Source organism: Falco punctatus (assembly GCF_963210335.1).
Source record: "Falco punctatus genome assembly, chromosome: 4".
Classification (NCBI taxonomy): domain Eukaryota; kingdom Metazoa; phylum Chordata; class Aves; order Falconiformes; family Falconidae; genus Falco; species Falco punctatus.
In genome coordinates this window covers 46338126-46348945 of record NC_137583.1, presented here as the reverse complement: position 1 = coordinate 46348945, position 10820 = coordinate 46338126, and the positions used below count along the sequence as shown (strand labels likewise).

Sequence of the window (10820 nt, the reverse complement as noted above, 5' to 3'; positions counted from 1 at the left end):
GGGGCACCAGTGGGGAAAGGCCCAGGATGGCCTCGGGACCACCATGCCTGGCAGTGGACCAGGGGGAGCCGAGTGGCTGCACCAGACCCAGCCCAGGACCCCCGTTTGGCTCCCATGCCACCCGCAGCCCCCAGCCCCCAGCCAGCCCGTGGGGACACAGCCCCCATGCCAGGCCAGGGCCAGGACCCCCGGCCCGTAGCCCCCAGCCCACACTACTGGGAACCACAGCCCCCAGCACCTGTCCCACAGCCCCCAGCCAGCCCTGGCTGGGACCCGCAGCCCCCAGCCCACTGCCCGCAACCAGCCCACCGCCTGCAGCCTGCAGCCCCCCGCCCGCAGCCAGCCCCTGGCCCCCAGCCAGCCGAGACTGGGACCCGCAGCCCACAGCCCCCCGCCCGCAGCCAGCCCAGGCCGGGCCCGGGGACACAGCCCCCACACGAGGCCAGGGCCATGACCCCCAGCCTATAGCCCCCAGCCCACACTACCGGGAGCCACGGCCCCCAGCCCCCATCCCGCAGCCCCCAGCCAGCATGGACAGGGACCAATAGCCCCCAGCCCACCGCCCGCAGCCCCCAGCCCCCTGCTCCCCACCCACCGCCAGCCTGGGCTGTGCCTGGAGACACAGCCCCCATGCCAGGCCAGGGCCAGGACCCCCAGCCCGTAGCCCCCAGCCCACAGTACCGGGACCAACGGCCCCCAGCCCACCACCCACAGCCCCCGGCCCGCAGCCAGCCCGGGCCAGGACCCCCAGCCCGCAGCCCCCTGCCCGCATCCAGCCCGGGCCGGGAACCGCAGCCCACAGCCCGCAGCCAGCCCGGGCCGGGCCGGGGCCCACGGCCGGCGGGGCCGCGCGGCGGGGGCGGGGACCGGCGGGGGCGGGGGCGGCCGTGGGCCCGCCCGGCCCGGGGAGGCGGCGGCGGCAGGTGGTGCCGAGCAGCCGCAGGACGGAGCCGGAGCCGCAGCCGCCATTAGACAATAGGCGCCGGCGGCGGGGCGGCGGGAGCGGCGCGGGGCGAGCGGCGCGGCCGGGGCGGGGCGGCCGCGGCGGCCGGGCCCGGCGCGGACAAAGGCGGCGGCGGCGGCGCGGGGAGCCGCGGCGGGCGCGGGGGCGGGCGGCGGCAGCAGCGGGTCGCTGCGTGCGGGGGCCGAGCCGCAGCCTGACATGATGTTTCCACAAAGCCGGCACTCGGTACGGCGCGGCCGGGGCCGGGGCGGCGGCGGCGGGGCCGCGGGGCGGGGCCGGGCACCGGGGGGGGGGCGGCGGGGGCCGCCCGGGCTCCCTGTGGCGGGGCCGAGGTGACCGAGCGCCACCCGCCGCCGGCAGCGAGAGGGGCGGGGGGGAGGGGAGAGGCCGCTCCCCCGCGGTCGGGCACGGCGCCGGCGGGGCCGCCACAGCCGGGGCCGGAGGCAGCGCCCGGGGAAGGGCCCGGGCGGCGGCGGCCCCGCGGGTGACCTTGGGCGCGTCCCGGGCCTGAGCGCGCCGGGCCCCGGGGGCGCCGCTGCCGGGGCTGAGCCGGGTGGCGGGACGGGACGGGGCGGGCAGGCCGCCTGCCCCGGCGCCCAGCGCTGTCTCCTGTTGTTCAAGGGCTCCTCTCACCTGCCGCAGCAGCTGAAGTTCACGACCTCCGACTCCTGCGACCGCATCAAGGACGAGTTCCAGCTCCTGCAGGCCCAGTACCACAGGTACGTGCCGCTGGGCCCGGCGCTGCCCCGCGGGCGCTGCACGGCGGCGCCGGGATCGCCCCGGTTCTTCCCGCATCGCTGCTTGGCTGCGCGGACCGGCGGGAGCACCGAGGGGAACACGGGTCCCCCGCTTGGGTCACCTTCGGGGGGTGCAGGGCCGGGGGTCAACCGTGCCGTCGAGGGGAGCCCCCAGGTCCTACCCCCGCACGCCCCTCGGCCAGGGCCCTGCCGGGGCTTGCCAGGCCTCCCACCGGGAGTCCTCCCTCGGTTCTCCTCGCTGGCTGCCATTCCTGGCCGGCAAATGCTGCAGGGAGCGCTTAAATCCAAAAGCTTCCGCTGTTCTTGCGGGGGGGTTGTGGAAACGCCGCTGACCCGAGAGCTGGCCGCTGATGATCTGTTGCTTTGTGTGTGCCAGTAGCCGAAATAAACGTGAGCTCTTGGGTTCGACGGACGGGGTGATGCCCGGTGCCATGAGCCATGGGGTGCTGGCTGTGCCTTGGCACCGGGTGCCGTGGCTTCCCCAGCTGCCTTCCCCCTGGCCCAGGCTCTGCTGGGCTGCAGGCCTGTGGCACGGTCCTTCTGGCAGGAGCAGGCGGCGAAGCTGCTGAGAAATGGCCATTTTCCTGGTGTCCCCATGTCTCTGGGCACTGCTGGCAAGGGCGTAGGGGAGCCCCAGAGCCGTGCCCGCTGGAGGGGAGGCTATCCCCCCACCCCACTCCACCCCCTCGGACTTCATCTGCTGGAGAAGAAGCAGGTTTTGTGTAGGTGAAGCTGTTTCTTGTTTGAAACATAAAACTGCAGCACATGCTGGCTGCAGTTGCTCGGCTGGTGAGCTGGAGTCTCATAAAACACTGGGAGCAGCGGCACTTTCTCTGAAGGGTGTGAAGAACCTAGGGGAGAGGAAAAAAAATCCTTTCTTCTGCAGGGATGTGCTGCACTTGGGCCTACCCCCCCACCATCCCGAAATGCTTTTGGTTTTGAAGTTGTTTTGGAGCATCTTTTTGCCCGTGCTAGAAGCTGTCTTCAGCTGCCAGCCATCAGTTGAGGAAAAGCAAATGCCTCCCTGGGCAGCCACCTCTGCTTCTGCCCAGCTTTCTGCTGCCCACCGAAAGGATTTCCCCGGGGGAGTTTGGTGTCCAGCTGGCGAGTAGCCTCATGCCCCAACGTGTGTTGGTGGGACTCCTGCTCCCACCTTCGCCGCTGGCTCTGCCACAGTTGCCGCCGTGCCAGTGCAGCGTGGCCCAGGAGCCTGGATGGTGGCGTCCGAGACGGCAGCCTGGCCAGGATGGGGCCCGTGCAGGAAGCAGCTGCTCTGTGGCGATCAACTCTCTCACCTCCTGTTTGTGGTTTTCTTACTGTTTTCTGGCTTTTCAGCTTGAAGTTGGAATGTGACAAACTAGCCAGTGAGAAATCGGAGATGCAGCGTCACTACGTCATGGTAAGGACCAGCCCCGAGGGTGCGTGGGTGGCGTCGGTGGGGACTGCAGCGGCGAGCAGGTGCCTGTGCCTGGGTTTTGCCTGGCAGGGAGCCTTCGCCCGGGGCAGCAGCAGGTCTTTAGGCAGGGCTGGCATCACCTCTTCTGAAAACGGGGCTGGCTCTCTTGTATTTTTGTGTTGCCTGCATGCAGTGGGTTGTTGAAATGTGGGGAAGTAACACAAAATTTTTGTGCGTGGAGAACTGATGGGCCCAGTGGCTGACGGCATGATGGGTGGTGATGGGGTCCTTGCTCCTGCTGCTGGCTGCCTGCCTGACCTTACTCGCTGTGCCCCGAGGGAAGCAACAGCTCTTACGCACCCAAAAAGGAGCTGCAAGGTGCTGGTGTGCAGGTGTCTGGGGGCTCTGGGAGAGTCGTGCCCGCTGAAAGACAAAGCGGTGCTCTAAGTCCTGAAGCTGGGGGATCCCACAAGCCTGGTGGGAGTTGGAAGCAGAAACTGGCTGCTGTGTGAGAGCTAAACCCTCTGCCCCTTCTTGTGAGCCCGGCAGCCTTGCGGAGCCACGGTGCTGAGCGCTAGCGTGTCTCGCCGGAGCGTGTGTGTCCCAGCACAAAGTGTGTGAATCCCTGGGCAGCGCCTGGTGAAGGCACAAGACGTCGTGCCATGCACGGGCAGCAGGCTTAGCCGTAACTCTAAATTTAGAGAAATCTGCCGGGGAAACAGCCATGGTTTTGTAGGCAGGGGGACAGTTTGCCTGCCAGGTAACACCTCTGTCTTCCCACAAGTGGAAGAGCCCTGGTGGCAGACGGGAGGGATGCCAGGCAGGGCTGTGACCTGTCCCTTTCCTATCAAGGAGTTAACGGGCGGTTGTGATAATGTCCATGAAGATGAGCTGGTGCCGGCTTGCCAGCTGCTGCACCTGCCCTGGGAGGAAGCGATAAGATGCAGAAATGAATACGGCGGCTCTTCAGAGCAGAGTTAGGACTTTATAAACCAGAAATAAGGGGGCTGGCCCCTCCATCCTCCTGCACTGCCTGTGTGTCCAGGCTCCAGGGCTGTAGGGAGCGAGACGTGCTTGGGGCTGGGGACAAGGAGAAGAGGTCACAGCTTTCCTTCTATATTAATGGAGAAGTGTGCCCCATTCTCACTGATAAATGACTGCTTCCTGGCCTTGCAGCCGGCATGAAGACGCTCATCTCCAGGTGTGGCTGAGATAGAGATATTTATTTTTTTCCACCCCCCCCTGCTTAATGCTGACAGTCACCAGAATTGATTCACGTTGCCATCAGCGGGTCGGCGGCAGAGGGGAAGGGCTATCGCTTGTTGTGCAGCACTCGAGGCTTTGCAGGCACAGCAGCTCCTGCCTCATCTGTGTGGCTGAGCTGGAGTCGTGCAGAGCTGCTGTCGCTCCCCACCATAGCGAGTCATGGGAAGCAAAGAGGAGGGTTTCTGTGAATGTGCAAAGCTGCTACAGCTGCTCTGATTTCTGAATAAGTCACAATTAGCAGCTTGGGGGTCGGGCTCCTGCTTCCTGCTCAGTCTTCAGAATGCAAAGAAGCCTCAAGAGCCAGCAGCGGTGTTAGAGCAGACTGAGATCATGCCGATACCAAGCTGGGTGCTTCTCGAACTTGTGGCGTTGGTACCAAAATGCCAGTGATCTTCTCCTTGAATTTAAATGAGCACGGGCATGGATTTTTCTTTCCCTTTGGAAGAATCACGATTGCAGCCTGTGAGCTGCAAGAGGAGATTTCTAAACTCTCAAACATCAGCCTTAAAGCAGCTTCTTCCAGGGGTCAGGAATTAGCTTTTCCTGCCAATAGATTGCTCTGTAGCTGCCTGTTGCTGCTGTGCAGGGGTTTTCTGGGTGGGTTTTTTTGTGGGATTTCGGTGGTTTTTTTCCACATAACTTCTTCCCAAACAGCTGGAGTTGTGTGCAGCTGGATGTTACTTGCCAGATGAAGCCCAGTTGTAATCTCTACCATTTGCTGCTGAAGCAGCCATGTGGGCTTTAGGACATTGGCCAGACAAAGCTTGCGGAGTCAGTCTGCCTCTCTTTTTGGCTGTGGATATGAAATTCTTTGGAGGCCCGAGCGTTCTTCCAGGTTTGAAGCAGCATCGCTCAGTCGCTCCCAGGTCTCCGTCTGCAACAGCATGAGGCTGGAGCAGGGTGGGCAGGGGGTGCCGGGGCTCAGTGCTTCAGCCTTAGACCCGGCGGGGGTCTCTTGTCTGTGTTTGCCTCCTGCTGGTTTTGTTTCCTAGGCCTGGCCTCTTCTCTCCTTCCATCCTTGCCCAGCCTTTGTAGAAGACCTTGCTAGGAAAGCAGCAGCTCCCAGCACTGCTGTATTTGGACCTGCCTTACCCGGTGGAGACTTGACTTACAGTTTCTTTTGTTCTTTTCTCTCCCGCTCTGCAGTATTACGAGATGTCCTATGGGCTGAATATTGAAATGCACAAACAGGTAGGGGGAAGGCGTTTCCAAGTGCTCTAATTCCTAGGGAGGGTGGGTTGCCTGCCGTGCTTTGCCCTCTGTCACTTCAGTGGTATTTCAGGAACTAGAAATGCCATGAGCCTGTAAAATGTCAGAGCTGCATTTGAAATGCAGGGACCCCCCCCCTCCTCTCAGGATTGCGGTGCTGGGCTGTGGACACGCTCCAGTTCTCCCCAGGGCCTGAGCAGGTATTTCAGCACCAGACAAGACGGTGCAGGCAGGGTCTGGAGCTGCAGCTCAGGGGTGGTCAGCAGACAAAACCAGGGTGGAGGGCAGAAGAAGACCCCCAGTCCCTCCCACCCTCCTCCCAGGCCTCGGGTGGGCTCCTGGCCCTGCCGCCTTCCCCGGTGCCTGGGAGGGCTTGTGATCACCCCGACATGGAAAACTCCTCTGGCTCCCCCCAGGCTCTTGCTGCAGCTGGCCCGAGAGCACTTCTGGGCTGCGATTAGGTAAGATGACGGCAGACTCCCCTAAGAAAGCCTCCTTGTGATGGAGACTGTGCTGTAGCCTGGATAAGTTTCTTCATTACCCTCGCTGGTGGTTAAGTTGTTAATTATCCCCAGTGGCTAATTACCTGTGCTGTTAACAACATGAACCTCCTTTGAGCCCGACTCTGTCTGGCTTCAGCTTCCAGTCACAAAGTCACCTGTGTGGCGTGGCTCAGTTATAAGCCTCTTAGCACGGTTCTGCTCCCCACAAAGGCACTCGATGCCCCCGATCCCATCGCCCTCGTTGGTAAGCCCACAAAACCGGCTTCCCCGGGAAAACCTGCGTCTTGGTAAAGGATCTGAGCCACAAATCCTTCCTGCTGTCCTGTGAACGGTCTCCCAGCCTGGTCCGCTCCCCTGTGGTGCTGGCAGGGCCCCCTCGGCTGCTTTCAGTGTCTCTAAACCCTTTGGCTCTGTATTTCTTTTGATTCCATTGGAAAGTAACTTGCAGAAAGCTGGTAGCTTTACTCTTACCCAGGAGGAAAGCATTTAACACCCCAAAATTTGCCACCTGCTTGTATAAGGCTAGTGAAGAAGCTGCCAGGTCCCTGTGGTCTCCCTGGTTAGCCCTTGGTCTGCACTGGGGCTGCTCCCTTTGGGGAGGGGGAGGCTGAGCTGGTGTCCGGGGCAGAGCAGGGGTCTCGAGGCAGCACTGTCCGCGTGACAGGTGTCATTCAACACATCCCCACCTGGGTCTGTAATAAGCTTCCTCTCTGGTTGCTTCCAATTTATTAAATGAGTACCAGAGTCCTGGAGAGGGAAGAGAATAGTGGAAACTTGCCCTTTTCAGCAGCATTGATCCATGTAACTGTCGGGAGGGGCCTTGCAGGTAAGGTGACACCCCCACACACACACCCAGCACTGCAGCAGCTTGCTGGGGGGATTGTGTTTTCTTTGGGCTATGTGGGGGCTTGGGCCCTGCCTGGGGAGGGCAAGGGGGAGCAGCCTGTGCTGGGGGGAGGGGGGGGGGGGGGCAGGCGGTGCTGGGGGGGGGCAGTCCTGAGCTGCCTGATGCCTTTCCTCTCCGTTCTCCCCACCTTCTAGGCTGAAATAGTCAAGAGGCTAAATGGGATTTGTGCACAGGTTCTACCCTACCTTTCACAAGAGGTAAGTCCCTGGCTTGGGGCTGGGGGAGGGGGGAGCGGTGGCACTGCAGCCCCCCGGGTGGGCAGCTCCATGCCCCAGCCTGCGCCTGCTGCGGGGGTGAGCCCTTCCAGACAGGTTTGGTTCGAGAAGCCCGTGGGGCACTCTGTGGTGGCTGGTGTGTCCATCTGTCCCCTTTGCTGGGGGCTGTGGCTGGTGTGTCCATCTGTCCCCTTTGCTGGGGGCTGGGGGCAAAGGTGGGCTCTGCCCTGCCCTTCCTGGGATCCCTGAGTTGTTGGCCACTTCTGCATGAGCAGTGGGAGCTCTGGGGGGCTAACTGGGGAGGAGGGTGTTTAAAAAAAAAAAAAAAAAAAAAAAAAAAAAACAAAAAAAACAAAAAAACCTCCATATGGCTCCTCCTTGAGATCTGGTTCCTCTGCCTCGTTAATTAATGCAACTGATGGACTCCTCCCACTCCCCAGAGAAATTAATTGGGAGGGCTTGGGAGCTGCTGCCTGAGGCAGGAGGAAGATGAAGCACCTCTAGTGCCGTATCAGTCCATCTCCCCACACAGTCCTGCAGAGACTGTCGTCGTGGCTGGGTTTTGGTCAGGACTAGCTGTGGGATGGAGGTGGTGGTTCCCAGTTTGGGTTAGCTGTGGGGTCAGGGGACGGGCTGTGTTTTTCCCACCCACCTGTTCTCAGGGAAAACAAAGTGCCTTGCTGATCAGATCAGAGCTGCCTAATAACAAAGCCACAACTAAACCTCCTGCATCTTTATGCAATCCCTTCCCCCTCCCCAACCTTGTCCTGCTGCCAAGACGGAAAGAAAAATCCACTTGCTGAGGTGCAGTGGACAGGCCTGGTGTTCGGAGACCTTGTGCCCTCAGAGGAGCGAGTACGGTTGTCCTTTTACTTTTTAAAGTACACGATACAGCTGGTTTTCCTGCCTGTGTTCAGAGCAGCTGTGCTGGGCTCTTCCACAGCAACGTCTTCCAGCAGCCGCAGTTGGGACCTGGGATGTGTCCCAAGGAGCCGGGAGCTTCCCGAGAGCTTCTGATTTCAGGGCTTGTTTTGTTTGTTAGGGGGTCTGGGTGGGAGAGGGGAGGCAGGTGAGGGGCACTGCCCACCTTGGAGCCCTTCTGGGCTTCTCAGATCCACCTTGGAGCCCTTCACCGCACCCTGTGCAGAGCAGGACAAGGATGGGGATGAGAGGGGACCCGCTTAACCCTGCGGTGAGGAACTGGAATGGGACAAGTGTGCCTCTTTCTTTGCTCCTCGCTGCCGTGAGCCTTGGTGGGGTAAGGTCCTGGTCACAAATGAAGCATGTGCAGGTGTCCGCAGCTGTGGGGTTAACCAACCTGCCTGTGCCCTGCCACCTCAGCACGCCTGTGGGACCCAGCAGGGCCGGGTCTCTAATCTCCATCCCTGTGATACTGGAAATGACCCTGATTTCCTCTGTTCTCTCTGCGCCAGCATCAGCAGCAAGTCCTGGGAGCCATTGAACGAGCCAAGCAGGTTACAGCGCCAGAACTGAACTCCATCATCCGTGTACGTGATGCATATTTAGTTTGGGTTTGGAGGGAGTGGAATCCATGCCTTTGGCCTTTGAGACAGAGCTGGGCAGGAGAGCCGTGACTGGGGACGTGCCCCCCGTGCTGGGAGCAGGCTGCTCCGCGTGCAGGGCTGCAGCCCTGCTGGGGTGAGGCTGGCTTTGTCCAGATTTGTTACGATGTGAGCAGGGGTTTGCAGGGGGGTACAGATTCCTGCTCTGTCCCAGCAGGGTGCAGGGAGAGGAGCTTTGGGTTTGAGCAGTAACAGCAGCAGCCTCTTGACATGAAAACACCATCTGTTCTTGGTCAAGGTCGGGAGGGCTTTAACTGCATCCTTGGAGCATGCAAGAGTCTGAGGCCAGATGTCCTGTGGGCTAGGGGCTGTGTGTTGTGCTGGGGACGTGCTGTTGAGTCTTCTCTTGAGGCTGTTGCAGCCCAAGGACTCTGGAATCTCTTCCCCCCTCCCCCCTTTTTCCCTCCCCTGCTGCTTGCCAAGACCGTAGTGCTCTCCGGGACCCTGAAGTCCCTGGTTTAAGCTTGGCTGCTGGCACAGGCTGGGCAAGCCAGACCCTTGGGTTGGGGTCCAAGTGCCCTCAAAATGACAATATCCCTCTCCTGTGTTCCTGTCTGTCCATCGTTCTCTACAGCAGCAGCTTCAAGCTCACCAGCTGTCGCAGCTCCAAGCCCTCGCTCTGCCTCTGACTCCGCTCCCGGTGGGTCTCCAGCCCCCATCCCTCCCCGCTGTCAGTGCCGGCACCGGGCTGCTTTCGCTCTCAGCCTTGGGCTCTCAGGCTCACCTCTCCAAGGAGGACAAGAATGGCCATGACGGGGATGCCCACCAAGATGACGATGGGGAGAAATCAGATTAGAGTGAATGGGGGGCCGGGGGGAGGGGACTGTCGGGAAGGGGGGGGGGGGCGGGGGGGCGGGTTAATGCAAGATGCAGTATCTCTCTCTAGTTGCTGCGCAGCAGAATCGCAGAGGCTTGTGTTTGGTGGCAGCTTGCCAGGCCTTTTCCCACGGGTAGCAGCGTCTGGGGGATGCCCCCACCGCCATCCCTGCGGCCGGGCTGCTCCGCAGCAATGCAAGCGCCATAGCAGTGCCCGTGTGGCCGATCGTGCTCTCCCTGTGCCCAGCCTGGCTTCCCTGTCCCCGCTCCCGCTCCATCAGAGAGCCAAGCCAGAGCTGGCTTGGGCTGCTCTGGGGCCACTTGCCCCCCGGCTGTCCCAGCTCCTCGGTGCCATGTGGCTCCCTCCGCCTGCCGCTCCCCCCCTTGGTATTTAAAGATGCCCCGTGATCCTAACAGTTTCTGCACAACTCCCTGCTGGGATCCCTGCCCTGAAACCATCTCGTCCTCCCTCCCCGTGCGCTCTTGATCTCATTGCATCGCCCTGGCCCTGGCTCTGTCCTCCCTGCGCCCCTCCTGCACTAATACCAGGCCGGCACCTTGCTGTTCTGCATGTATCTGTTCTGTACCAGTCCTGCGGCACCACGGCAGTACGACATGCTCCGGCGCCGGGGCTTCGGGGGGCTCGGGCAGCTGGGCAGGGGGGCAGGCAAACCGAGAGCCTCTCTTGGTCCTCCCCATCCCTGCGCCCCTGCCCCTGTGTAGAGGATACAGCAGCTTTCTCTGTTCTTATCTCCGTGCGCTAGCGTGTCTTCTAAAAAAACAAAAATGGAACAAAAAAAAAAAAAGAATAAAATTAAATAATAATCTGGTGTTTGTATATAGTCCTTTAGAAAGATCTTGTTTTGCTTTTTGTGTTTAATCACTTGACCTATAATAAGAGGAACTGAAAATGCTGTATCAAGGACGTACAAGCTGTGCCTTTCAAATAAAGAAATAAGAAGGTTGATTAAAGCCGTGACTTGCTGCCTGCTTTCTCGCCACCTTTGGGATGACTTTAAACTACTTCCCTCCCTCTCCTGCCCCTCAGATAGGGCAACTGGTGGGGGAGAAGGGGTAGCTTTGCTGGCTAACATTTGGGCCCTGCCTCAGTTTCCCCATGTGCTGGCATGGCTCCCTGCCGGCTGTGGGAGAGCTGCCCTCCCTCCTCCCGGTGAGTGTGTCCCGGGTCTGCCCTTCCTGGGG

The 10820-nt window shown here is 61.0% G+C and overlaps 1 protein-coding gene across 3 annotated transcripts; it reads left to right on the top strand.

The window, feature by feature from the left end:
* The first annotated feature begins 913 nt into the window (after positions 1-913).
* Positions 914-10589, top strand: TLE5 (TLE family member 5, transcriptional modulator). Of its 3 annotated transcripts, none has more exons than XM_080383838.1 (7): positions 914-1189; positions 1586-1683; positions 3058-3121; positions 5531-5575; positions 7138-7200; positions 8652-8726; positions 9379-10589. In XM_080383838.1, exons 1-7 carry the CDS (start codon positions 1163-1165, stop codon positions 9595-9597), a joined length of 591 nt encoding a protein of 196 aa, XP_080239964.1. In that variant the 5' UTR covers positions 914-1162; the 3' UTR covers positions 9598-10589. The 3 variants fall into 3 exon arrangements, with proteins under 3 accessions (XP_080239964.1, XP_080239965.1, XP_080239963.1); XM_080383839.1 differs by having other exon boundaries at positions 918-1189; positions 1607-1683; positions 9376-10589; XM_080383837.1 differs by having other exon boundaries at positions 922-1189; positions 9376-10589.
* The last annotated feature ends 231 nt before the right edge of the window (positions 10590-10820 follow it).

Excerpts from the sequence above, each read along its gene's own strand:
- TLE5 (XM_080383837.1), top strand. The coding sequence starts at position 1,163 with ATGATGTTTCCACAAAGCCGGCACTCG. Across the intron at positions 7,201-8,651 it reads TACCCTACCTTTCACAAGAG|CATCAGCAGCAAGTCCTGGG; the intron begins GTAAGTCCCTGG and ends TCTCTGCGCCAG. Across the intron at positions 8,727-9,375 it reads AACTGAACTCCATCATCCGT|CAGCAGCTTCAAGCTCACCA; the intron begins GTACGTGATGCA and ends CGTTCTCTACAG.